Source organism: Micromesistius poutassou, assembly GCF_964030765.1.
Source record: "Micromesistius poutassou genome assembly, chromosome: 20".
Taxonomy (NCBI): Eukaryota; Metazoa; Chordata; class Actinopteri; order Gadiformes; family Gadidae; genus Micromesistius; species Micromesistius poutassou.
Genome location: NC_140290.1, coordinates 12,621,329 through 12,648,710, shown reverse-complemented (window position 1 = coordinate 12,648,710; position 27,382 = coordinate 12,621,329). Strand labels below are relative to the sequence as shown.

At 47.5% G+C, this 27,382-nt stretch overlaps 2 protein-coding genes across 2 annotated transcripts in view; one reads left to right on the top strand and one right to left on the bottom strand.

The window, feature by feature from the left end:
* LOC311364896 (inactive phospholipase C-like protein 2) overlaps window positions 1-5,825 on the top strand; it is a 27,221-nt gene extending 21,396 nt beyond the window's left edge. Inside the window, 4 exon segments of the mRNA XM_084484398.1 lie at window positions 1,558-1,564; window positions 1,567-1,632; window positions 5,144-5,253; window positions 5,466-5,825. Of these exon segments, the coding sequence (XP_084340524.1) occupies window positions 1,558-1,564; window positions 1,567-1,632; window positions 5,144-5,253; window positions 5,466-5,690 (408 nt within the window). The 3' untranslated portion in view covers window positions 5,691-5,825.
* A 2,201-nt stretch (window positions 5,826-8,026) lies between these two features.
* tbc1d5 (TBC1 domain family, member 5) lies at window positions 8,027-25,693 on the bottom strand. The gene is given in 24 exon segments (XM_084484884.1): window positions 8,027-8,266; window positions 8,268-8,399; window positions 9,125-9,403; window positions 9,724-9,803; window positions 10,096-10,195; window positions 11,222-11,433; window positions 12,474-12,536; window positions 13,163-13,494; window positions 13,738-13,823; window positions 14,508-14,614; window positions 15,030-15,172; window positions 15,626-15,798; window positions 16,179-16,248; window positions 16,614-16,664; window positions 16,847-16,935; window positions 17,434-17,536; window positions 17,634-17,701; window positions 18,329-18,403; window positions 18,545-18,634; window positions 19,237-19,345; window positions 19,779-19,836; window positions 21,076-21,191; window positions 21,846-21,899; window positions 25,622-25,693. Coding segments are annotated over 22 exon segments (2,724 nt in total). The 5' UTR covers window positions 21,173-21,191; window positions 21,846-21,899; window positions 25,622-25,693; the 3' UTR covers window positions 8,027-8,059.
* Between the last annotated feature and the right edge of the window lie 1,689 nt (window positions 25,694-27,382).

The window sequence follows — 27,382 nt, the reverse complement described above, 5'->3', positions numbered from 1 at the left end:
GTCTCCCAGGCACCGATTTGGAGACACTGGGAATAGGAAAGAAAGAGCATTGGTGTGGATGTGTGTGTGTGTGCGTGTGCGTGTGTGTGCGTGTGACTGTGGACGTGTAGAGGAAACTAGCAGCACTCATAGTAAACACTCGCTGGCTATGCGTAACTGGAGCAGCCAGACACACACACACACACACACACACGCGCTGCCATGGAGATGAATGGGGGTCTTTCTGCTCCTTCTATTAGGTTATGATTAAGATCTTCATGTATAATATGTGACACTTTAATTTAGCCAGAGCATTTCCTCACTGCAGCAGCCGCAGCAGCCCGAGGACTGCCTTCACGGCTGGATTGAATGTGGCAATAAGATAGGGTGTGCCACTAACACGTGCGCACGTGTTTGTGCATATGTTGTGTATGTGTGTGTTTGCGTCTGTGTTTGTGTATATCATTTTTGTTGGGGTGTGTGTGTGTGTGTGTGTGTGTGTTGTGTGTGTGTGTGAACCTGACTATGTGTCTGTATGTGTGTGCACCGTCTGTATGTGTGTGTGTGCATGCGTGTGTGTGTGTGTGTGTGTGTGTGTGTGTGTGTGTGTGTGTGTGGTGTGCATGTGTGTATGTGTGTGTGAACCTGACTATGCGTTTGTATGTGTGTGTGCATCTGTATTTGTGTGTGTGTGCGCGTCTGTATTTGTGTGTGTGTATGCATGCGTGTTTCTGTATCTGTGATTGAGCGTGCACACCTGTGTGTGTGTGTGTGTGTGTGTGTGTGTGTGTCTCCCTGTGCAAACAACCACATCAGACTCCAGCCACTGGGATCAGAGTTGGGATTTCCCGGGCTTCCTTAGAATACGATTAGCATACAATTTAACGTCATTTGGCTAAACGGATTCCACACTCGAGTCCGAAGCTTAAGACGAAGCTAGTGCAGGGGTTGGCCAGACACACACCCGGGTAATGGGAACATTGTGTGGTTGTGGGTGTGTTGATGTGCACCAGTACTATAGCAGTTAATTCTCATTTGTCAAACACCATCTTTTTTCTTTCCCATGGTGGGGGTCGAGTCCCTGCAGATTGCGGTAAGAGGAGGTGGAGAATTAATCAGCCAGAGGTCCCCAGTGTCATCAGTGATGTGTGTGTTGTGTGTGTGTCTGTGTGTGTCTGTGTGTCTGTTCACAGTTATTTTTAGAGGTGCTTGTCACGTTCAACTCTGCGTCGGCCCTTGTCATTAGATTCGCTCTAATTAGTCGTTAAAAATAATAGCTGTCAGCCTGTCACTTATTGGGCTGTGGAGGACTGACCGATCAACAGAGAGCAAATAAAAATAACCTGGGTGGCGTGGTTGAAATACAAGTCGAATACTGAAATACTTATTTACCCGTTAACACCAATTAACGTCAGCATCTTTTTTCGAGTTGGGCAACGTTACAATGTTATTTAACGTTGTCAGGATTATTATCCTACCTCTAAATATGTGTTTGTGTTCCTCGCTGAGCTGCAAAGTATAACACTGAGCAGTACTCCTCTGCCTCAGTATTTCTAATAGAATCCATTATACCCACAGATGGTCCAGCCAGCCGAGCTGTGGTCGAGCTGTCTGACGGAATCTATGAGAGGATCCTTCACATACAGACCACAGGTGGGTGTGTGTGTGTGTGTGTGTGTGTGTGCGGTTGGCCTGTGCGTGTGCGTGTGGTGCGCATGTGTGCGTGTGTGTGTGTGTGTATGTGTGCAGGAACCGACCAGGCAGTGCTCATTAAAGCCAAGGTTCAGCTCGCTGTTGAGTAAACTCCCCCCCCCCCACGCTGTCTCCTCAGCGGGGGAGAGAGAGAGAGAGAGAGGGAGAGAGAGGGAGAGACAGAGCAGGGGGTAGAGTGTGCACCAGTGTGTTAGCACAGCTTCATGCTCGCTTGCTGTCCCTCGCAACCTCTCAATTTCTTCCGGTTCTTATCTACTGATTGCCTCCCTCTCACTCCCTCTAAGTCTTATGTGCTCCACCATGTCTCTCTCTCGCTATTTCGTCTGTCATCCGTTCTCGGGCTGCTGCACAATTGGCTCTCCCTGTTCAAAGCCCCCCCGCCGGTTACCCCCAATGTCACTGGAGAAGATAACGTGACCCCCCCATCCTCCTCCCCCCGCGCGCGCGTGCGTGCGTGCGTTTGGGACGGATCCAGGCTATGGATTGCGCCCACAATGCCCTTCAATGCGTCGGCCAGTCCAGCCTTAACCACCACAGCCACCGACCAGTTGCCAAGTCCTCTGGAGCTTAGCTGTTGTGTTGTCTGTGAGCCGATGCATGTTTTGTTTGTGATTTTCTCGGACTGGGATTGGGGGGTCAGCGGACGGGGGAGACGCAGTGTTGTCGCCGGACGGCCGTCGCCGCAGCAACGATAAACGCAGCTCTGACGCACCTTTTAGCTCACGTCACCTGCAGTACGCCGTAGAGACGCTAATTGAATCGGCGACACTTTAGAGACGCTCCCCCCCCCCGCTGCACACGATCACACTCAGGAGGGGTCTGAAGACGTTACGGTCCGCTTAGCCTCCCGGTGAAGGCCCGGTCAAAGGGTTTATGGAAATGAGCACGGGGGGGGGGGTCGCCTAGAAGAGGCACAGCATCCTTAAGCGTCCTCGTGTCCTCTGTGGAGTGCAACAGTGGCGACGATTGTGATCAGAGGTCGGGATAGACGGATGAGGCCGGCGGGGGGAGGGACCGCCGGGAGATCACTCAATCACACGAGGAAACGGTGGAATGATTGGTAATGGTCGCGGGTGGTGAATGAATGGTACCTCGGAATGCACGGGGGACGTGTTGGGAATGCGTCCCGGGTTCACAGAGGACCGGACTGGCCTGGTTCCGCAGCCGCAGCACATCACTGGTGCTGGAGGAGAAGGATCACTGGTGCTGTGGGATTATGATCACTGGTACTGTGGGATTATGATCACTGGTACTGTGGGATAAGGATCACTGGTACTGTGGGATAAGGATCACTGGTACTGTACAATTATGATCACGGTTACTGTGGGATAAGGATCACTGGTACTGTGGGATTATGATCACTGGTACTGTAGGATTATGATCACAGTTACTGTGGAATAAGGATCACTGGTACTGTACAATTATGATCACGGTTACTGTGGGATAAGGATCACTGGTACTGTACAATTATGATCACTGGTACTGGAGGAGAAGGATAACTGTGGGATAGCTGGTGTTGTACAATAAGGACGGCTGGTGTTGTACAATAAGGAAGGCTGGTGTTGTACAATAAGGATCACTTGTATTGTTCAAATAAGGATTGCTGATCTTGTTGAATCGGGATGTCAAAAGAAACGACCAGTTTTTTTATTTATGCACCTAACATCCCTTTGCACGGTGGAAGGTATATCAGCTGTAGCGATGGCAGCTTTGCTAGAAGCCATGGTTAGCCTTTCCCTCTCTGGCTGGGAGCCAGATTTGTGTTTTTTTTTTGTCAAACGCTACAAGGCATCTTTATATACCAGCGAGCAGTAGCCACACCAAGGCAGCGCTGAACAAAAGCATGATCAATGTTGGTTTGCTTGACAGGGAAATAGCTTTGCACACTAGAACACACGAGCACGCACACACACACACACACACACACACACACACACACACACACACACACACACACACACACACACACACACACACACACACACACACACACACACCACACACACACACACACACACACACACTGTAATGGCACAGAGAGGCTCAAGGTTGCCAGGCAACCACAGCAATGAGTATTTTTCAGGCAACCACTAAGTGTGTGTGTGTGTGTGTGTGTGTACTGAGGTGGAGAGCTGGGAGAATTGTGCGTTGCAGGTGAATGCCTGTTTTTCTTTCACTTTGGAGACATTTCATTGTCGTGTGTTATGTGTTTGTGCACTTGTTGATGCCAGAAGTCCCTCCCTCCCCTCCCGCCCCACCGAGCAGTTATTGCTCATGAGCCCCTGGGTGAACTCAATCCCACGGTTTCCATGGCAACTCCTGACGAGGTCTGTCCTGGACGGCCAGGACGTGGTGGGAGGACGCCGTACGTCTCCGACCGCCGTCCCCCCCGGGCCGACCTCGCCGCTCACGTAAGGTCGGACGCTGGACGGGACGGCGTCGTGTGAGCCTGGCGGACGGGGGGGCGGAGGGAGTCCTTATCCCACAGTACCAGTGATCCTTATCCTACAGTACCAGTGATCATAATCCTACAGTACCAGTGATCCTTATCCCACAGTACCAGTGATGATAATCCTACAGTACCAGTGATCATTCACCTACAGTACCAGTGATCATAATCCTACAGTACCAGTGATCCTTATCCTACAGTACCAGTGATCATAATCCTACAGTACCAGTGATCATTCACCTACAGTACCAGTGATCATAATCCTACAGTACCAGTGATCCTTATCCTACAGTACCAGTGATCCTTATCCTACAGTACCAGTGATCATAATCCTACAGTACCAGTGATCATAATCCTACAGTACCAGTGATCCTTATCCTACAGTACCAGTGATCATAATCCTACAGTACCAGTGATCATAATTATACAGTACCAGTGATCATAATCCTCCAGTACCAGTGATCATAATCCTCCAGTACCAGTGATCATTCACCTACAGTTCCAGTGATCATAATCCTACAGTACCAGTGATCATTCACCTCCAGTACCAGTGATCATAATCCTACAGTACCAGTGATCATAATTATACAGTACCAGTGATCATAATTATACAGTACCAGTGATCATAATTATACAGTACCAGTGGTCATAATCCTACAGTACCAGTGATCATAATTATACAGTACCAGTGATCATAATCCTACAGTACCAGTGATCATAATCCTACAGTACCAGTGAGCATTCACCTCCAGTACCAGTGATCATAATCCTACAGTACCAGTGATCATAATCCTACAGTACTAGTGATCATAATCTTACAGTACCAGTGAGCATTCACCTCCAGTACCAGTGATCATAATTATACAGTACCAGTCCTTATCCTCTCAGAAGAACCACGGCCCTGACATTTGCCTCAGCTTCAGGTTCCGTCGTGGTGGTGGTTGTTTTTGTTGTTGTTTGTGTGTAACACTGTTGACTCCTGGTTCTGCTCACGTCATGCAGCCATGGAGTACCATGAGAAGCTGCAGGACCTGGTGGTCCGAGAGGGCCAGCGCGGTCGCAAGGTCAGCCGCGCGCTGGAGAGCTTCAGCTGGAACATCACGCTGCTCAAGGTCGGGACACACACACACACACACACACACACACACACACACACACAGACACACAGACAGACAGACAGACAGACAGACAGACAGACAGACACCCCTGCCCTCCCTAAAAAGGATTGAGACTAGCCGTGACGTCGCCCTACAGTGCCCTCCCTCTCTTCTGACATCTCCTCCCTTCCACTCTATCCCCCTCCCCTCCCCTCCTCCTCCCCCAGGGCCAGGCGGACCTGCTGAAGCAGGCCAAGGCCGAGGTACGGGAGAACATGAAGCAGGTGCACTGCGCCGCGCTCACCAGCAGCCTGACCAAGAAGGGCTCGGCGGCGGGCGCGGGCGGGGGCAGCCTGGGCCGCACCCGCTCGCTGCCCCAGTGTCGCCAGCCCATCGCCCCCGTCGCCGCCTCCACACCGGGCCCCACCAGAGGGAGAGGGCCGTTGCCGTAGCAACACCCCCCCCCCCCCTGCACACACACACACACAGATGCACGCACACGCACCCCCCCCCTTGAATGCTTAATGGCAGCAGGTTATTGGTAGATTTGGTCGATTAAAGCAAGGAGGGTGGTGGGGGGGGGGGGGGGGAAAGAAAAGAAAATAGGACAGCAGCACCTTCGTGTCGGCAGAGTCACAAGCCATAGAGACGATAGCCATATAAACGTGTATGTTGCCACGGAAACTGTACCTGCGATGCTTTATCTCTCTGAATATAGAGACTATTAAAAACTGTTCACCTGATGGCAATCTCTCATGGTAGGAGAGCGACTGTCTGGGAAAAAAAAGAACATTTTAAGTCGGTCCGTTGAGAATAAATGTAGTGATTGTTGTGAAGATGTAAACGATGGCTTTGTTGATACCCCGCCCCCCCCCCCCCCAACCACACACAGTTTCGCTTCAGCAAGTACTGTAAGTGAAGTGGCAAAGTCGTCCTTCTGGCCATGCTCAGAATGACAGAAAGTGTTTGAAGTGGCGATTCCACTTGTGAGTCGACGTGTTCACTGTTTGAGTCCCTCTCAGCTGCAGGGGTTGGAGCTGGCACATGAGACTGTTAGTGGGTGAGCCGCGTCAAACGTTTTAAAGACAGTGCCGGGAATCCAATGTGAAAGCATTCTTGGTTTTAGTTTTGGCGTAGGCTGTTGCGTCTGAACAAAATGTGGTTGTATCTGGTTGTATCCAATTGTTGCACAAAAAAAAAAAATTGCGCAAAAAAGGTACCAAATGATTATATTTTTTCTAAATTCACATCAATTGAAGACCTCTACCAAGGTTTGCCAATAGGGAGCTAGACCGAGCACCAAGATCAAGACAGCCGTCTCACATAGTCACCAAGTTATTCTATTTTTTTGTAGACAAAGAAAATATACATAACTTATTTGTAATAGATGAATGGTTCAATGTACCGTTATGTGTACGTGAAAGGTTATGTTGTCATCATCTGCACCCAGTCTGTATGGAAAATAAACTAGCTTTTAAGTATTGTAGAGTTTGGCGTCACTCAATCAATCTACAGGACAGCGTTTCACTGCCCTGAGTTTGTAGAAGGCAAAATCCAGTGCAATACAAGTGATAGTTGTGTATATAAGTCCGTTTTAATGGTGATTCTTATTCTCAATTGTTTGCGGGTCAAAATCCCAGAGCTGCATCCATTTGCATTCCCATTAATACCTTGACATTTACTACAATGCAGTGGGAGTTTGACAAAGTTGAGGAATGTCATATATTTCCATAAATTTACAATTATTACTACATACAAAGAGATCATCATTTACATTGATTTGTGGACCGAGACACCGACAGAAGTGGGACAAATGACATTTTTCCAAGCACAGTAATCATGGAATAGCAAGAGCAATGTTGTTTTTATTGATCTACAATTAATTACATTGGATGGTAAGCGAAGAGGGTCATTCTCCATGCATACTTCTTTCATGGCTAACTGCAGGTGAGCAGAGACATAGCAGAACAAAGTAAAACAAGTAAAACGTTTCTATTGGAATCTATGTAAAAAAAACCAGAAGACATCCCTATTCCCTACCACATATTTTAATCATTTATAACTCGGAAATGTGGTTCTATGGATTTAAAATAGACTTAAAAAACAAAACCAAAAACAAACCCCGTTAACATAAGAACATTGGGTTTAGTTGCGTCGAGTGAAAAACAGTTTGAGGCACTGGTAGAAAAAGACAGAAGAGGCCAGAATCCAATAGACAGTGTCTTCCCTCGCACTTACAGACAATGACAGACATTACGGTTATGGCTAGCTCTCCACACTCGGGGACAGGCAGAGATTTTACAATTAGTACACTTGGCTTATGGCAAGTACTGGGGGGGGGGGCTCCGACTCCCAGCTCTTAACGTCAAGTTCGGAGCGCAACGGGTATCGAGACACAGTAACGTGGTCTGTTGGCGCCCCCTGCTGACAGAACATGGCGCTACGGTTAAAAGTCACGGGGATGAGTGAGGTTAGACGGTTGCCATAGGAAGCCTAAGCATAGACGGGAAGAGGACAGGCGTAAACGTAGACAGCGTACAGCCTCGGGTCAGAGAAAAAATAAAAACAGAGAGAGAGAGAGAGGGAGAGAATAGGTTATAAGGTATCGATTGGCAGAGTGGCTGATCTAACAAAGCTAGGAAAGTGTCTCGAGTCCACAGGTGCAAGTTTGTTTTTCTTTACCGCGAGAGAGAGAGAGAGAGAGAGAGAGAGAGAAGAGAGAGAGAGAGAGAGAGAGAGAGAGAGAGAGGAGAGAGAGAGAGAGAGAGAGAGAGAGTAGAGAGAGAGAGAGAGAGAGAGAGAGAGAGAGAGAGAGAGAGGTTCACAGATCACTGGGGTTGACGATGGTGAAGTCAGAGTCTTTGCTGTTGGTGGAGCCCTCGTCGGGACTGGAGGAGCCCGAGGTGACCGCACCGGCGATGAGGGGGTCCTGGAAGCCCCCCGCCACGCCCTCGGGCTCCAGACGCACCGAGCCCCGCCCCCTCCTGACGGGAGGCGTGGCTCCTCCTCCTCCTCCACCTCCACCTCCCGCCCCGCCGCCGCTGACGCCGCCCCCCCCCCCGGGCACTGCTGCCCCCGTCCGGCGCCGGCAGGTCCCCCTCCTGGCACACCAGGATGTAGTCGTCAAAGTGCTTCCCCTCCGGAGCGGCCGGTGGCACCACCTGGTGGTGGAAGCGGTTTTTGGGTGATGGTCTTTAAAAAAAAACGGTTTGGTTTGACTGATTTGATTTCATTGCTTAGAGGAAGCGCTTTTGAAGAGGCGGGTTTTGGTAGAGAGTCATTTTACGGCTGGTCTAGTCTAGTCTGTATGTGAGCACATTTCTCACATTTATTTTGGGGAGGGGTGGGGTTCTATTTTTGAAGCACCTTTTCAGAAAACGTAATTTTGGATAAAGAACAGACGGATCACGCGCCACTGGAACACGTTGACGCATAATCGCCTTCTCCAAACACCCCCCGACACCTAATCAACCTCCAATTAAAACACTTCATCATAGGAAGGGTCCCGCGACCACAGCAGAGGGTCCTTCAATTCATAACAGTATGAAAGTGGCTCTCAGAGGCTGGGTAGGATTTTTGTTTTTTAAGTGAAGAAAAAGACAGAAATATAAATAAAGAAATATTTCTGGCGCGTGGAAGTCTCCAGTTCCAGGGTAACGCATCAGGCCGGTCAATGGTCGACCTTCCCACTGTCCAACTGGACAGTGAGTGGCCATGACTGGTTTCCTGTTCCTATCTAACTCTTATAGATCAAATTAACCATATGGAATTCTGCCACTAATCCATCATTTATTAGTGAAAAATATCTATATATATATAGATATGTATACACATACACACACACACACACACCATCGTTTTAACTACAATTCTGACCCCGTCTAACCTGTGTTTCTGGTGGCGTGTGGACCTGTGCATCCTTCTCCTCTTCGTCCTCCTCTTCGTCATCACCGCTCAGGTTGCGGTCGCGCTCAGAGTCTCGTCCCGGTAGACTGCTGGTTGGCAGTCTTTCCCCGGTGGCGGCGGCGGCAGCAGCAGCAGCAGCAGCGGCGGCGGCGGCGGCGTTGGAGGTGTAGTGGTCGTCAGCGATGGAGATCTCCTCATTCTCCTCAGCCTCCAGCTGGCTCTGGTTGAAGCGCAGCGCCCCCTTGAGGATGTCTTTGATCTGGACGGGGTGGAGGAGAAGGATGCAAACTTGTCAAAGGAAAAAACAGCTGCTGTTGACGGAGCCAAGGAAAATGACAACTCTTTTCTTCGCCTTTCACTTCGATCCGAGCCGTTTGCTATTGTGTCCGACCAAAGTCTCGCTCAAGGAGAAGTGTCACTCTGAAATCTCATTGTGGCGTTTCTCAATTTTCATTATTCAACTCTCAGATAACACTAGGTTACACTCTCTGTAATACAACAAAACACAACAATGCAACACCTGAACACCCACAATGGAACACCTGAACTCTTGTGAGACACACACACACACACACACACCTGCTTGAGTCCAGCCAGGGACACCAGCACCTCATCTTCCTTCTCTATGTGTTCCTGTAGAATCACGTCCTGGATCTTACCTGTGAAGAGGAGACACACAGAGAACCAAGACCACAAAGTCACTCCAGCGAAGGGACCCTCTTCTACAATGTTGGCAATTACACATTGTATCCCCAATAAATTACCCCAAATTAATTTAAAAAGAAAAGCAATTATACAAAGCTCTTGTTGGCCGCAAGTACCAAGGCCAGGCCTGATGTCGTTGAGTTTGCTTTATGTGGTGGTGAGACACGGAGGTGGGTTGCCCTTGTGGGCGATGATGAGCCAGCTCTCTGGCTAAACCGTTTAGTGGTGGCAGTAGCTCAGACTCACAGATGTGCGTGTTCATCATCTTGGCACAGTACTTGCTCATGGCCTCCAGGTCGTTGATCTGGCCCTGCAGGAAGGACACCTGGGCCTCCAAATCTTCCTCCTGATGACACACACACACACACACACACACACACAATCTTCAGAGACTCAAGGCACAGGCTCTTGTTAACGGTCACAGGCAGTTCAATCACAGCGTCAGAGTCAAGAATCAAGGTGGAATTTAATCAAGAATCAAGGTGGAATATAATGGGAAAACGATTATCATACAAAGTAAAACTCCCATGATAGAGATACATGGAGATAGAGCGACATGATAGAGCGAAAAGACATTGAGAGAGCGACATGAAAAAGGAGACATTAAGATAGAGTGACATAATAAGAGACCTTGAGCTAGAGGGACATGATAGGGACATGGAGATAGAGCAACATGATAGAGAGACATTCAGAGAGCAACATGGTAGCGTGACACGGAGGTAGAGCGACATGGAGGTAGAGCGACATGATGGGGACACGGAGGTAGAGCAACATGATAGAGAGACATCCCGAGAGCGACATGGTAGGGACATGGAGGTAGAGCAACATGATGGGGACACAGAGGTAGAGCGACATGATGGGGACATGAAGGTAGAGCGACATGATGGGGACATGGAGGTAGAGCGACATGATAGGGACATGAAGGTAGAGCGACATGAAGATAGAGCGACATGATGGGGACATGGAGATAGAGCAACATGATGGGGACATGGAGGTAGAGCGACATGATGGGGACATGGAGGTAGAGCAACATGATGGGGACATGGAGGTAGAGCGACATGATGGGGACATGGAGGTAGAGCGACATGATGGGGACATGAAGATAGAGCGACATGATGGGGACATGAAGATAGAGCGACATGATGGACATGGAGATAGAGCGACATGATTGGGAAATGGAGATAGAGCAACATGATGGGGACACGGAGATAGAGCAACATGATAGAGAGACATTCAGAGAGCGACATGGTAGCGAGACATGGAGATAGAGCGACATGATGGGGACATGGAGATAGAGCAACATGATGGGGACACGGAGGTAGAGCAACATGATGGGGACACAGAGGTAGAGCGACAGAAGGGGGTCGCTCACGTTGTCCTTCTTGCCCATGCTCTTGCTGTGGGAGCGCGAGCGGGTGATGTTGAAGAAGGACTCCTTCTTGCCGGCGGACAGCGGCGGGGAGGCGGCGCTGGCGTCGCTCCCCCTGGAGGGCGGGAGGGGGGGGGAGGCCGTGCTGTGGCCCCGCCCCCCGACGCCCAGGCTCTCCACGCTGGGGGAGGAGCTCACCGCCCTGGACCGTTGCCCTGGAGACGAGACGAGGGGGAGGGACAGATCAAGCGTTTGCCTGAAGTGGTGGAAAATATGTTTTTTTCTTCGTTTTACAGACGACAGTTTCTATAAACTTCACCCCCCCCCCAATAAATAAATAAATGAGGTTGGAATGCAGGAAGGATAATATCAGTTTGTAAACAGGACTAAATCACCATGATCAAATATTGGACAATAACACAAAACACAAAGACAGCATGAAGCAAGCCTATGGAGACACATTTTATTGTGTGTAAATATTATATTTGGAATGATGCTGCAACTAAAGAGCCAAGAAGTATACTTTAATAAACTTCTATGGTCGTAAAACTGTCCCAAGGAAATCATTGCATCAGTTTCCTCATGTCAGTTCCCTTCACTTCCCTCTGCTGGGCAGCACCAAGTACTACACACAGTGATCAGTCATAACTGAAGGCGATCACATGTGTTGTAGGGGTGGGAATCTCTTGGCACCTCACGATTCGATTCTAAAACGATTATCGATGCAACAAAATTTTATGTACATTTCCATGTGGGACTTTCAAAAATATATATATACACATCTGAGTTTGCTACTCAGAGTTTCACTTCCTACTTGTATGATGATCATTAAAGACAATCAACAGATGAATTACCTTATCTAATATTTTATATTAGATAAAGTCGGTTCTCTGCGCAGAGAACCCGCAGGCAGAAAGGAGTTTTCTGTAGCGCTCTGCAGCAGGCGAACAAATTCAATTAAAAAAAAAATATATATATATATATATATATTATTATTATTTTTTAAATTAAATTTGTTTCCGATTATACATTTTTCTGCATCGAGACGGAATCGTTCTAGAGAGAATTGCGATGCATCGAAGAATCCACTTTTTTTTTCTCACCCCTGCGTTGCACATGCACTACCGGACATTGGCTTGTGCTGTATGGGCAAACGTCAAAGTTAGAGTGTGCGTGTAGGACGGCGTTGATGCAGAGACATGCACTGACAAAACGGATAGGTATACACGCACACAGTTGCCGTGGCAGCAGTTACCTTGTGTGTCATTGTAATTCTGAACTGGGAGAGTTTCCTGTGACGTGTCGCCTGAAACTACATCTAACACATTGGAGAGTCAGGTCCAATGTCGCACACACACACACACACACACACACACACAATCTTCTGATACTCATGGCACATGCACTTGTTAACTTTCACATGCGGTTAAATCAAATCAGGGAAGTGGTCATTGACGCACAGCCAGGGATCGCCTTAAAAAGGTCAGTGTATGTGTTCACCAGTGTTCCATTTAACAGACACTTTGCAAAAGAAATGATTAGGTTAATCATGGATATTATTAATGAAGTGGAAGGATTGCTTGTTTACGTTGTCTGTGCTGTTTAGGGTGTCCGTTTCGGCTAAAAGCGAAATTCATGCAAAATTCACTTCATTGAAAACGTTGTGGGTTTTCCTTCCGAGATGAAATGACGTTTGCTTCAACAGGGGTTTTTATTCTCTCAAATTCTTATGTTGTTTGATTTTTATTGAAACAAACCTGATTCCATACACTCGCCAAAGTGCAATATAAAAAAATACATACATAAAGAAATGTAATAAAATAAATATCCCAATCTAATATTTGAAAAGACGACGTCTGTGTTAAAGTCGGTTCTCGTACCGGCTCTGTACGACTAAGCAGATCCCCCCCACCCACCCACTCACCCACCCCCCCCCCCACCCACCTTTGCTGAGGTGCACGGGCATGCTCTCCGACTTGAGCAGGCGGTGGTGCTGTTCCAGGCCCTGGCCCGCCAGCGGGGTCTGGCTGTTCAGCGTCTCCACCAGGGGGCGCGGCGGAGGCAGCTGCGTGGACCCCGGGGTGTTGGAGGAGGAGGAGGAGGAGGAGGAGAAGGGAGACGCGGCGGTGAAGGAGGAGTGCACCTCTGTGTTGATGGGCGAGAAGACGGCCGGGCCGCCCGGGACGGCCGGGGAGATGAGCTTCCTGCCAAAGTTGAGCAGGCTGCTGGACACCTTGTTGATGTTGAGGGGGGGCGCTTTGCCACCGCCTGGGGTGCTAGAGAGGGGTGTTGATTTTAGTCGTTTATCGTCAAATTTATTCCAACATTTTTCGTTTTATGTTCGCAAAAAAAATACAATAAAAAGAAAGGCGTGTTGCTCAGTGACGATGTGGACATTCGGGTTTGAACCCAGAACTTTGTTTGCTGAGAGTGAAACAGTGAATCGACTAGACTATTCACAATGTGTGTGTGTCTGTGTCCTTGGGTGTCTGCGTGTGTCTTTGTGTGTCTGTATTTACCGGGTCTTGTTGACCAGGTCCGCTCCCCTGGTCTTGTAGTAGTCCAGGTTCTGTTGGAACTGATAGTTGACGGGCCGCGGATTGTTCTACAGAGAACAAGAGGATTTAGTCGAATCAAATTATTGCAAAGCGGGCCATCAATTAAATCGGATATCCACTCGAATTATTTCTAACAAATAAGTAATTTAGTCATCTGCAGGAAAGAGTTTGCATTTGTCAACAATATAATAGAAAACTGAGTATGCATGAAACCCCACGATGTGACGGTATGTTTGCGTTTGTTTGTTGTTTGCGTTTATGCAACAGTGACCCCGGCCAACGACATTAACTCTGAGTCAGCGGTCCTCCCCGAGGTGTGACAGGGATAAGAAGCTGTTTGACAGCTTGATTGCTGGAGTTCAGTAAGGACTTGGTGAGGGAGTGGAGTGGTGTGTTGCCGTCGCCGTTTGTGTGGTTCAATGACCATAGAGAAGAAATAGAAGATGGCTTGTGTCATATGTGAGCTGAACTGTCACTGACAGTTCACCATAGCAGTTTGCATCCATCTTACAGACACACTCAAACACGAAAAGAGAGACTCGGTCACAGGAAAAGCACAAGGTCATAGGTCGTTGGGTTGGGTTAGTTCTCCTGTAACTAAGGGTTTGTTACAGGAGAAGAAGGAACGAAAGAAAGAGGGAAAGAGACAGCATAAGGGATAATTTTAAAAAGACAGGAGGAAAGGAGGACGGAAGAGTGACACGTCCCAAAAGGTTGGCGTGTTGGGTTACCTTGGGGTCTCGGAGGAACAGGGCCTTGTGAAGCAGTGAATGGATGTCTCCGATGGGAGGGTAGTGCATAAGAAGGCCCAGGCAGGTCTGGAAGTTGCTCGCAATCACTGAGAGAGAGACGGAATCAACGCCCCGAAATCGAGTCACATAGTGCATTTAAATCTGGATCTGAAATGGGATACACTTCCTGCGTGAGTTGGTTCAGTTAACTGTTTGATACTGCCAAGAACAAAAGGGGATATCTTTGAGGAAGTCAAACTAACACTATAAAATCAAACAGCCTTACGTGAATAGGCTATAATGTAATCTTCGCATTAGGTGATGATGAATACAAATTTTCCTTTCTATACTTTCTTGTAATGTTCATAAAATACTTTTACTTGAGTGGAATACATATGTGGAATAATGGTATTTTACTAAACACTTTGTAAAAGTAAGTAAAAACTTTGGGATGATTTATTCTGAGTGAACCATTCAGAATGTAAACACGTGTGACCAGAGACGGCGTCTCCTGGTACGTACGCGCGTCCCTGATGTAGAGCAGCATGGCCACGAAGATGTAGTCCACCAGGTCCAGGGTGATGCTGTCGGCAAACAGAGCGTCCCACACCACCAGCAGGTCCTGCAGGGGGAACTCCCGGCCAAAGAGCAGACGCACCCACCGGCTACACACACACACACACACACACACACACACACACACACACACACACACACACACACACACACACACACACACACACACACACACACACACACACACACACACACACACACACACACACACACAATTAGAAGCCCCATCTGAACATGCACGCACCGTGGAGATATTAAGTGCATTGTTAAGTGCAATACACACCTTTCCAAAAAAAAAAAAGTTAGGTTTTTATCACCTTTTAATTCTTATTTGTGCCCTGTACTTTGGCTGGGACAGCCAAATTACCATCCAGGGCAGTATAAAGTACATCTGGTCTTTTATTTTAGGAAGGTTATGTGCTTTAATACAATGCCCTTGGGGATAGACAATGTAAAGGCATTTGTTTTGTACAGAACATTAAAAAATTGACAACGCGCGCGCACACACACACACACACCGACTCACACACACACCGACTCACATGCCATAGATCTGGGGGGCAATCTCCAGCCGGTTAACGTGCATGTGCAGCTCCACGTCGTGCTTCTTCACAAGCTGGTCCTGGATACGGTTGACTTTGGTCACTATGGCAACAGAGGGGCCGGTGTCCTGAGGCCGGGCAAACGGTATGGTGGTCAGCATCTCCTCCTTCCCCTGTAATCCCCGCCACCCACCCCCCCCCCCAAAAAAAGAGAGAAAAAAAAAAATAGAAAGAAATTAGAGAAAAATGCTCACACAATCAATTATGCACGATATGTACACAAATCTACTCTATTTACTTTGAGGCTGCACAAAATGAACACCAGGCGAGTGTATTGCAGCTGCTATAGACATTAATTTATAATAACCATTTTGTCTAAAGCATTATCATTATGACCGATCTAGTCTTCCATGCGGTAATGGTGAAGAAGGTGACAGTACAGCATGCCGCGTTAAATAGCATTAGTATGCCGCTTGTGCGTCGTTCCCTCGTCACGGCGGTTGCGGTGGGCGCCGCGACGCGAAGAGATCTCAGGTCGGTGCGCAAAACTGACCTTTCTGATCTGCCTCTCGAAGCTGGAGAACCAGGGCTCCGTCGTCTCCATCAGCTGGGAAAACATGGCACTGGAAACCCACAAGGCGGAGCGGAGCCAGAGGGTGGGGAGAGAGAAAGATGGACAGAGGGGGGGGAAGATACAGAGAGGGAGAAGGAGAGAGAGAGAGAGAGAGGAGGATGGGTGGAGGTAAAGAAGGAAGGAGAGGACGAGGGCAGGAGGGAGGGAAGGTAGAGAAGGCAAGGGAGCATGAGAGAGTAGCAAGGAGGGAGGGAGGACGAAATCCAAGGAGAGAAAACACGATCAGAGCCAGAAATGTAATCAAACGAATGTTCTTTTGGGTTTTGTTTTTTTATAGACTAATTTGATTTCTCAATATGAGCGAGCGTGTTATGTTGGCGAGCCGGGGCGCTTGACATCCACAGCTCCACTCACTAGGCGTCGTGCTCGTGGTAGTTAGGGTCCAGCAGAGTCATCATCTCCTCGCTGGGAACAGATAAATAACCAAATCACCATCAGGCCGACCCCATCCCCCAGGGGCACGAGTATTTTGGGCATTTTTACGACAGAGCACAGGCTCGGTGGACGAGGAGATGCAGGCAAGAAAGGGATGAACTAAAGCAGTGCGGGGTGGGGAGAAGGGGCTGTGTGGATGGGAAGACCCCTACCTGGGGTTGGCCGTCTCGCTGGCATGCTGGAAAGCCTGGTGGTCGCAGTGCAACACAAACACGATGGGAGCCAGCAACTCGTGCATGCCCTGTGGTCGAGAGACAGAGACAGAGAAACAGAGACACACAGAGAGAAAGAGACAAGGAGACACAGAGAGACAAACAGAGGCAGAGAGATACACAGAGACAAACAGAGACAAGCAGAGACAGAGAGAAAGAGACAGAGAGACAAGGAGACAAAGATAGAGACACACAGACACACAGTGAGAAAGAGACGGAGAGACAAAGAGACAAAGAGAGAGACAGAAGGTGAGATGGACAGAATCACCCAGGTGACCCAGGATTCTCTCCTTAATAGTAATGTAAACACTTGAAACTATACATGTTATCATATTTACACTCTCCAAGCCCCTGCCACTTATTTGTTTAGAGACACATAGAAATGCACTAAACGAGTTAACCAATCTATTCTGCGACGTTCACTTCAGCAACAATTGGTTCATTTGGAAAATCGACAAAACCCCATTGTTCCCCGTTTCCTCCCCCGGGCAATCAGCAGACTGTAGATAACGCTAAAGAGACGCCACCTGCTTGTACAGTAACTGCTCGTTCTCCCTGGCGTAGCAGAAGAGGATGTCTGTAAGCTTGGTCCTCACATCCTCCTCCTGGAAATAACGCATCTCGGGGAACCTTAAACACAAACACACACATCTGGTGACACCTGCGACTGCTAAAAGGGCTGGTTTCTAGTCAATGCGTGCAGAACAGGGTGCAGAGTGAGCCTCACGTTCTCATCACATCCTGCCGGATCATGCTCCTCAGCTCCTTGTCCTGGAAGAACTTGTTCCACAGGCTCTAGACGAGGGGAACCGAGAGAGAGTGAGTGAGTGAGTGAGTGAGTGAGTGAGTGAGTGAGTCAGAGAGAGAGAGAGAGAGAAATGTAGGTGAAACATCCTGTTCATAGTGCCCAGGGAAGTCAGTTATTGTTTTGCCAGTCATCATTGAAGGCATTAAAGACGCTTTCATCCGAAGCGCGTTACAGTGAATACAGACACAGGCGCCATCGAGGAGCAGGAAGGACTCAGACAAACATCCCACTTAAGAGCAGCACTACGCAGAGAGGTGAGCGAACCGGGAACCTTTCCGCTGGGAGTCCGGTGATGATTAAGTGGGACGAGCAAAAAAACAAAAAAAAAAAACAAAGCTGGCCAGAAGAAAGTGGCGCAGCATGTGATGTAGTGACATCAGACTAAAAAAGGGCTGGTATCGCCAGCTATAGATAGCTTTGCATGGACCGAGTCGCTGAATAAAAAGGTCTTTGTTACTCCACTGTCGGATATCGAGCCGGGTTCCCTCGGCTGACCCGATAACAATCCACACACACACACACACACACACACACACACACACACACACACACACACACACACACACACACACACACACACACACACACACACACACACACACACACACACACACCCCTTCATCCTGGGAGAGGGGGTTGTTCACCACCAGGTCCTGCTGACCAGCAGCCTTGCGCGGGTTGGTGATGTGCTGAGAGAGAGAGAGAGAGTAAAACGGACAGAGAGAGGGAAAATGAGAAAGTGACTCGACCGGCACATACTGTCCGTACAGTAGTACACCGACGGTATCTAGGAGTGCAGAACTTTGCAGACCCCATCCACTGGTGCTCACCTTCTCTTTGATCTTCTCATACTGGGCACGCACCTCCTTGCTCCTGTTGATCCACTCACCCTTATCTTCGGGGAGCACCTCCAAATATAACTGAGAAGAGGACCCACACAGAATAAGAACAAGACGTCAAGTATTAACATCATGCCATTAAATAGAGAAGAGATCCAGAGAGCGAGACCGAGAGAGAGAGAGAGAGAGAGAGAGAGAGAGAGAGAGAGAGAGAGAGAGAGAGAGAGAGAGAGAGAGAGAGAGAAGTCAGTATCCTAATGACATGATTGCATTTTCAACTCAATAGTAAATCAAATATTATTTCCGTCGTCTCAGTTCTCCCACGAACCACCATTGTTTGGGTCTACATTTTGAAATGTTATTATCAACTTATTATTGCTTATTGTTTTTGTATTATTACATTTAGACTTTTTGTTAATTGATTCCTGATATCACAGATCACATTGAGACCGCGCCACACAGAGAGTTTAGTTTCAGGGCATCTAAGACATGGAGCTTCATGGCAGGGAGTCACAACAACACAACTACTTCCATAACCCTCTGTTGTTTTCCACCTTAAGGTCTCCTTCTTGCTGGTTGGGTTTAGGGGAGCGAAGGAGGAGGAGGGTCCTTGCTTGTCATTCTGAGGTGTTTAGGGTTATGGGGGGGGGGGGGGGGGGGGGGCAGTAGGTTCTCCCTCCTACCTTCCAGCACACACTGCGGAAGCGGCTGCTGCGGAGGCGTCCACTGAGGCCAGCCTGCCGCGTCCGGGCCAGGTAGTTACTGTTCAGGAACAGGTTGTCCCACTCTCTCCTGCACACACACACACACACGAGACACGCATGACAAACAACACATGGCGCACATGTGACAAACAACGCATGATGCACAAAAAGGGAACCACGGGCTAGAATGAAGACAACCCGTATTCGTTTAGCTAGCTAAGTCAGGTGAAGCCAAACAAACATTCATAATATAATAATAATAATAATAATAATAATAATAATTAATCTGATTCCTAAAGTGCTTTTCATTACAAATCTGAAAGTGCCGTGCGGGGCTAAAACAGAAAACACCAGCAGAGCGGAAAAACACACAAGTTGAAGCCAATTAAAAGAAATATATAAAAATGTATATATTCCTATAGAAAAAGGGTGCCCTTCAGTACACATGAGGAAAAAGCTTAAAGCACATAAATGCACTGTGCAGCAGGACACGCGCGCACGGCATGAGTGGTGACACCCACCTATACGAGAGGAAGGTCGCCTGGGACTGGGAGTAAGCGCTGCTGTCCAGAGAGCCCCCTGTGAGAAGACACAAGTGTTTGTGTTCACATGCACAGAGCCGCCGTGCGGAGGTCATGCGCTCAACCAGGTGACCGGGGGGGGGGGGGGGGGGGGGAACCACAGTCACTCCAGGGAAAACTAAAGGGTGCTTATGCCCCGAATAGAAACATGTCCACCCCGGGTATGAAAATCACTCCGATCTTAAATGAGTTTTTGACCTCTACTCTGTTCACTTTCCCAATGGTGATCAATCTACTACTTTTTTTTTTTTTTTCTTCCAGAGTTTCTCTCGCCGTGAGAGACACAGGCGAGAGTCTCAGGTTTAAGTAAAAGAACATCTTCGCTGTCATCATCGTCATCATCATCATCTGCGATAACAGGCCTAATTTGGCCTGCAGGAGAACACACTTACAATTGGGAGGGCTGTCTATCAACATTAGCTACAGGAGTGGATCGGTCTAGGGGGACCTTCAGCATGAATATTCATCAGTTCCACAACATGCCAACACAACTTTTATCCCTCCCCCTCGTCCCTCACCCTCTCGCTCTCTTTCCATACACTCAGGCAGCAGCACGACATCATCTCTCGCCCCCCCCCCCTCGCCCCTCTGCACAGACACACTCGCATAACACGCAAAAACCCATGGGAGTCATCAACTGGAGTTTGTGACTCATATTTAACACGTTAAGCTCAATCTCTGCCCCTAATTTCTCTCCAGATCTGCATCGTCTTCCTCTAATCTTCCACTCATCCAGTTTCCCTCCCTCGCGCTCTCTCTCTCTCCCTCCCTCCCACTTTCTCCCGAAAGTGAAGTGTGAGGTGGAGGCCTCAATCAGAGAAGAACTGACGACAGATTCTTTGTGACTTAAAGACACTGGGTGCTTGTTAATGGACACAGTAAAACCAGTGTTTAGGCAATGTAGACAGCACTTGTGTTCAATTGGCTCACTTGCCTGATAGTGCACTATTTTGGGATTCCCTGTTTTGTGTTGTCGGAAATTTGAGTGTTCAAATCGGGTTCCCTATATTGCGCACCACTTAATACCCATAATGCGGAAGTGTCCAACTGACTCTTAATTCCATGACACGCCGAAAAAAAATTGTACTTCATAGTGTGTGAGCAATATTAGACACAGCCAGGGATTGCAATAGACAGCGGTTTTAGAGGTGGTGCTGGAGATAGAATTGGATCAGCATTCCACCCCTAGATCCACTGTGACAGCACGAGGGAGGGACGGAGAGGCGGGGTGACGTACTGTGGTTCTGGTTGAAGTTGTGCAGTGGGTCAAAGCCCGTCTCCTGCTGCTCGCTGGTCTGCAGCGGGTGGCGGGTCTCGAAGTTTGGGTGCTGCATGTCTGCGACCCAGCGGGACCTGGGGGAGGAGACGGTGACGGTGATGGTGGGAAGAGGAGAAGAAGACAGAAGAAGGGGGCTGACATTTGCAGCCCATCATGGGGGCCGATCACACAGACACCCACTTTGCCGTCGGCTTTCTATGGTATGAGCGTGCACGTGCAGAGCGCCTTTTTGTTGTGACCACGTTTTTTCGGGGGCCTTTTATAAGAGGTCAAACACGCGGCGCTGGGCGTGCAGCATCGCCGCTCGTCCACCAGAGAGAGGACATTATGTCCGACGACGGCGAGAAGCTGGTTTTGACAGCGAAGGGATAATAGTTTATTTAAAGATGAAAGCAAATCGTAAGAGCCGGGCGTCTCGTCTGGTCCATTTTTTATCGTTTATAACAATGTGAACCGCACAATTGTTGCACGCGGCCGCGCACCACAGGCGCTCCCAGCGCGACGCACAAAGTGCTCTGCCAAGGCGGATTTGCAGCGTTCGCGGCTGTTGCAATAGTGTTCCGTGGAATCGGCCCCTCCAGACTCACAACCGGTTTCAGCGAGTCTTGGCTGGAATCGTAACGTACATGCTTTGAACAGAGGGCGTCCCCCCGTCCACCCACCACCGTTTAAAAGACAAACGCCGTTATCTAGCAGCACAACACATAGCGGCCGACGGCAGTACTGACCGTCGGGAGAGAGTGTTGGGATTCCCCTCAGTCGAATGATGGAACCGTTCTTATCTGCAACAGAGAGCATAATGTCAAGAAACATGAACCAGGAGAATACCAGAACCTGGATACTAAAGCACGTTAAAAATAGGATCTTTAAAACAGGGATCCGCTTGTGGACGATCATGTGGTGCGGCAGCAGCGGTCGCCGTCACTGCAAGGGATTCAAAACCCACAGCAGGGGTGTTCATGTCCGAGCAACACCTTCTAAGAGCAACACAACAGATGCAGAATGTGCGGGAGTGCTGGATCTAGGTGGGAACCACAAGAAGCTGCAAACAAAAACAAGCCACTTAAAAAAGAGGTCAATGTGTTTCGACAGACAAGGTGTGATTCATGGAAAGCATTAAAGACGAATAGCATCATAATGTGATGATAGGTTATTAGAGGAGTCGTTAAATAGCCTAATAAGACTTTAATTGGCTGGTGAAGGGCCCGGCAATCCTCAAAACATCTCGTCAGGTGAACCATCAGCATTTCCCTCTTCAACACCACCATAAGGAGCATCCCAAGTAGTCAACACTTTCATAAGCCAACTGAACTACGCTCTGCTCCACAGTGGGCTTAACACACAGGGTCTACCCTCGCCTTTATTAACTATGGAAATGACACAACAAAGGCATCTCTTAAACCCATTAACCATGCCAACGGAAGACGGCTCGATAAATCAGCCCGCACGCCCGCATCAAAATACGAATAATTTTATATGCATAATGCATGGCCTGTTTTCCTCATGCAACATCTGTTCTTCCCCAAGACTAATGCTTTTCTTAAAGTCACCGATTCCTTTGCTTCCCAATGCTCATAAAAAGTGATATTATTGCTGTTAGCATCTTAAACATAATCCGCAAATACAGAAAGACTCGATAAAGGGTTATTTTAAAAGCGTCATTGACAAGAAAATAGAATAAAACATCCATGATGGATTTGGTATTGTAACAGACACAAGTGGAATGATGCGCGCCGTCTTGCACACTGTCTGCTTGTTGTGAATGCCAAAGACGAAGACGTGCATGGGCTTGACAGAAAGGAGACAAGTTGCTTTATAAGGCAATAGAGTAGATAAAGACAAGCCACACAAGCAAGTCATTCAAACCTTCTCAAGGCTTTGCCCTCACAAATCACAAGATCGCCTACTTCATCTGAGTGTGCATGTGCATGTGCGTGTACGTGTGTGTGATACATCTTGGATTGAGGTATTGCAAGCAGTGGGTATTGGTAAAATGTGACACTTATAATAATGTTAATCTTTGTGTGTCTGTTGACGTGTGTGAATAGAAGACTGTAGCTGCATTAGGCCATCACAGGCTGCCGCTTGTCTCCTGCTAGCGTGCATCAGCTCAGCGTAGCTTGAAGCTAGTCTCCCTCTAGCCACATTAGCCCAGCGTAGCCTGAAGCTAGTCTCCCTCTAGTCACATTAGCCCAGCGTAGCCTGAAGCTAGTCTTCCGCTAGTGTTATGTGTATAGAAGACTGTAGGCAGCGGCCTAGCTGTTTCAGCTCAGCGTAGCCTGAAGCTAGTCTCATGCTAGTGTGCTGCTGCGGCTGCCTTCATTAGCACTGAGCCAGAGCGTGGGTCGCCTGGAAATGTAAAAGAAAAAAAAACAACAACGTAAACTTTGCAACACAATAATCAACTCAAATGAACCACTCCATTATTTACAACATGTCACCTGAAGAAACCTCAATAATTCAAAACATCAATATTTCACGAAATAATCAAATCAATACATAATGAAAGGCATAAATAAATCAATAGACAAATACTGCAGAGTTATGCGCCCATCTGCTGCTAAGATGAAGGATTGCCGTCTGCTTCGTATACCTGTATCAAAGTGTGGCGACTTACAACCAATCGGCATTGCTCATATTTCAGACCTACGGTCTCTGATGTATTTCACAAAACAGAATTCTTTGTTCATATTTTTCTGAATTTGTTTTTAACCACACCAACTGTTGAAAAAACCCCTCTCCAATTATACTCGGTTCCTCTTAGTGGGAAATGTTTGCCGAGTAGCCGTGGCATGCTAAATTGGTGAGGAGAGAAGGTCATGGTCTTTTGTGGTCTTAGAATATGTGACACACTTTGAGGCATTGAAAAGGTAGTAGTTCTTTACAGAAAAACTGGCTAACTTTGTCAATGCCTCAAAGTGTGTCAAAAGCAGAAACAGGTCTTAGCTAACCGACCTAAAGCCCTTGTTGTTGTTCGGTTTTATTTTTAAAATTCACATTTTTTGTTGTTCATATTGGGTTCAAGCAGGCCCTAACATATTATAGGCACCCTGATCAGCTGAGACTCTGACACCACCATCGTTCTATACCACAAAGTATATTATGTTCAGGGAAACCAGAGAGAACAACCTTCAGCAAGTACATTAGACATTGACATAGCGATGGGAAAGCAAAGCTTCTAAATTGATTTGTTGAGGTGAATTTATCTTTTATCAAATCGGGATTAAATAATGACAGTATAAGGTTTGATTCAAAAAGCCACACACAAATTGTTTCCACTGTTTGGATAAATATATATTTCAATTATGTATGTTTTCTCAAATACACTACAATTCAACAAATGCAAAGTACAGAAAGGAAAGGAATGTTGGAGTCGGCCATATTTGCACATTCCTAGGTAGTTATGAGAGACGGAACGCTGAAGTCAAAAGAAAAGCACTCCTTCCCAAGAAGAAACTCACATGTTTAACGTCTGCTCAGCGGCCTTCACTGTCACATGATCAGTCCCAGGAGGCTAACTCTTTGTGTGGGGGCCTCCAACCATAGCAAGACCAACACCATGGACAGACATACATAATAACTATATAGTTATATTGTAACAATAATTACCAAATCTGTTTCATACAAATACATATTACTTGTGCTGACCTTCGTACACAAAATAAACATCGGAAATATATAGAAAGTAAATTATGATCAATACAATAAGCACACTACTAAAGTTACTTCATACGGTTTGAAACTACAGTTGATAGTCTACAGATGATTGCAGTCCTGTATAGCTGGACTGGGAGGGGGTGAATTGGATCAAAACATTATGTAATATTGCTGTGGTCGGGTGTTGAAAAGTCAACTCTCACCATTGGACAAGGCTTTCAGTGGCTTTTAGTAATGGACTAACTTACTTAAAACATTAGTACTCAATGTACCTCGTTCGTACCTCACTTTGCATGAAGGCTAAACTGAAGGGTGGAACATTTCCATCCGAGTCAACTTTTGCATGAAATATATTTCTGGCAACATCTTATCTTCCACTTACATTTCAAAACAGACCCGTGTACACAAAAGCGACATTGATTGAAAAAGACCACGGGATTATCGATGCCTTGTTGGATTTGGTAAGCAGACATAACGCCAGCAACTATTCTGTGTCAGCCGGCAGCAGGCCATGTGCATCGCACGACACCATGCCAGCGACAGAAAGACAGACAATTCATGCAGCCAGTAGTTTTTTAAACTGACACTTGACAATGTTAAGCCATAGTAATAGGGCCTGAGTGAAGGGGAAGTGGGAAAGCTAGGCGGCGAGCTAGCGCTAGCTGTAGCTTGCTCTTGCACAAGCCGTCGCGTGGGCCTAGCCACTTCCGACAGACTTCCTACCGCGCCGAGCGAAGCCAAACACACACACGCGCCGGTAAACATACGTATGACAACAGCGGAGGAGGAGAAGACAGCGTTTCGTTTCACAGGGGGGATTCGAACCTCTAAGCGTAAGTCCAGCTACCTGTATGAATCACGCAGGACTCGCCATTCCGTCGCGTTGCCGTGTCTGCTGATTTGTAAACACAGGCGAGTCAGGCGGATGTGCTGAAAGCACAGCTGACGGCTCACGTGACCGTCCGGGGCGTGCACTTTCTGGGGCGTGTTTGTGTACCGGGGTTCTGCCCGCGAGGATGATAAGATCACCGTGGCTCGTTGTTGGTATGTTCTAGAATCTAGTGTAAGATGTTGTAGGCCCGCCAGAACCGTCCTCTAAACAACGCGTTGGGAAAGGAGGCGCCCAGCACAGCCCGAGCTTACGTGAAAACAGCCAACTTAATAAACGCATTTAAACCCGTTTATAAGCGACGCGCGAATGTTTCAAGACTCGTGGATTCTGCACAACTATTTAGTTAATGAAACAAAACACCCAGAGACAATAAACATTCTTGTAACAATAAAAACATCGAATGTTAATCAACACGATCTCAAGACAGTAACTGCACTCATCAGTCCCATCAAACTACGCTTATTTATAGCGCACCTCTATTAGGTTAGGTTTAAATGTTATAATTGCGAAATATAATTCACTTTGATGAAGCGAAGGTGGCAGCATTACAGCAATAACTAATCCAGAAGCAAGTTGAACTGTGAGTATGAGTGCGTGTAGTCGTGACTGTGAACGTGCCAGTACGTGCGTGTATACGTGTGTGTGTGTGTGTGTGTGTGTGTGTGTGTGTGTGTGTGTGTGTGTGTGTGTGTGTGTGTGTGTGCGCGCGCGCATATGTGTGCGTACGTGCACGTGTGTGTGATGGGCTATACAAAAGCAACAATAATCATCATTACCATCAGCGGCAGCACAGGCATGACATTTTCAAGAGCACCATTATCATAATTATTTCAGCTAATATTACTGATGATGAGGCTTCCTTGGCCTTTCATTGGCCCCACCAGAGCTATCGTCATGGTAACAGATGATAGTAAAAACCAAAGCTATATTGAATTACGCTAAAAGCCATTTTGACCAAATGGGGCTTGAACACTGCACCATCTCAGGGAGAGCTGCAGTGTAAGACTATATGAGAGAGAGAGAGAGAGAGAGAGAGAGAGAGAGAGAGAGAGAGAGAGAGAGAGAGAGAGAGAGAGAGAGAGAGAGAGAGAGAGAGAGAGACGATTAAAGAAACAGTCAAGAAGAAGAACTATTGAAAATAATACACAGAACCATTAAAAAGCATGTGATTGAGGAGACACAGAGATGTAAAACTATCATGTGACTGGAAACAATGACACAAATGCACAGACAATTCTCAGACATACATTTTTTTAGAGGGCAGAAACAAACCATTACCATTGTACTGACACTCACTGATACAAAGATGAACCACAGACGATGGAAACAATTAGTGAGGTCTTGTGTGATGTGGACATCTGTTGATCTGAACACCCCCATTTAGTTGTTTTGAATAGCTTTATTGTCCACCGATTAGGAGTCAGATCTGCTTATCCGGAGGTATACACAAAACACATTACCACATTACCTTCTTTACCTACCTTATACACATTACCTACCTTATACATATTACCTTCCCTCCGAAAACACCTCTTGACAAAAAAACACACTTCACACTCTGCTAAACATATTCTAAATATATTTTGCAAGAGAGCGTGCTTTCTAAAATCTATTAGTAATGTCACCAGGCCACCCAGCACCTGGTGGTAATGCTTAGCCTGTGGAAAACAGGGAGAACAACAGTGACATGATGCCCTTTTCAGTTATGCTGCCACA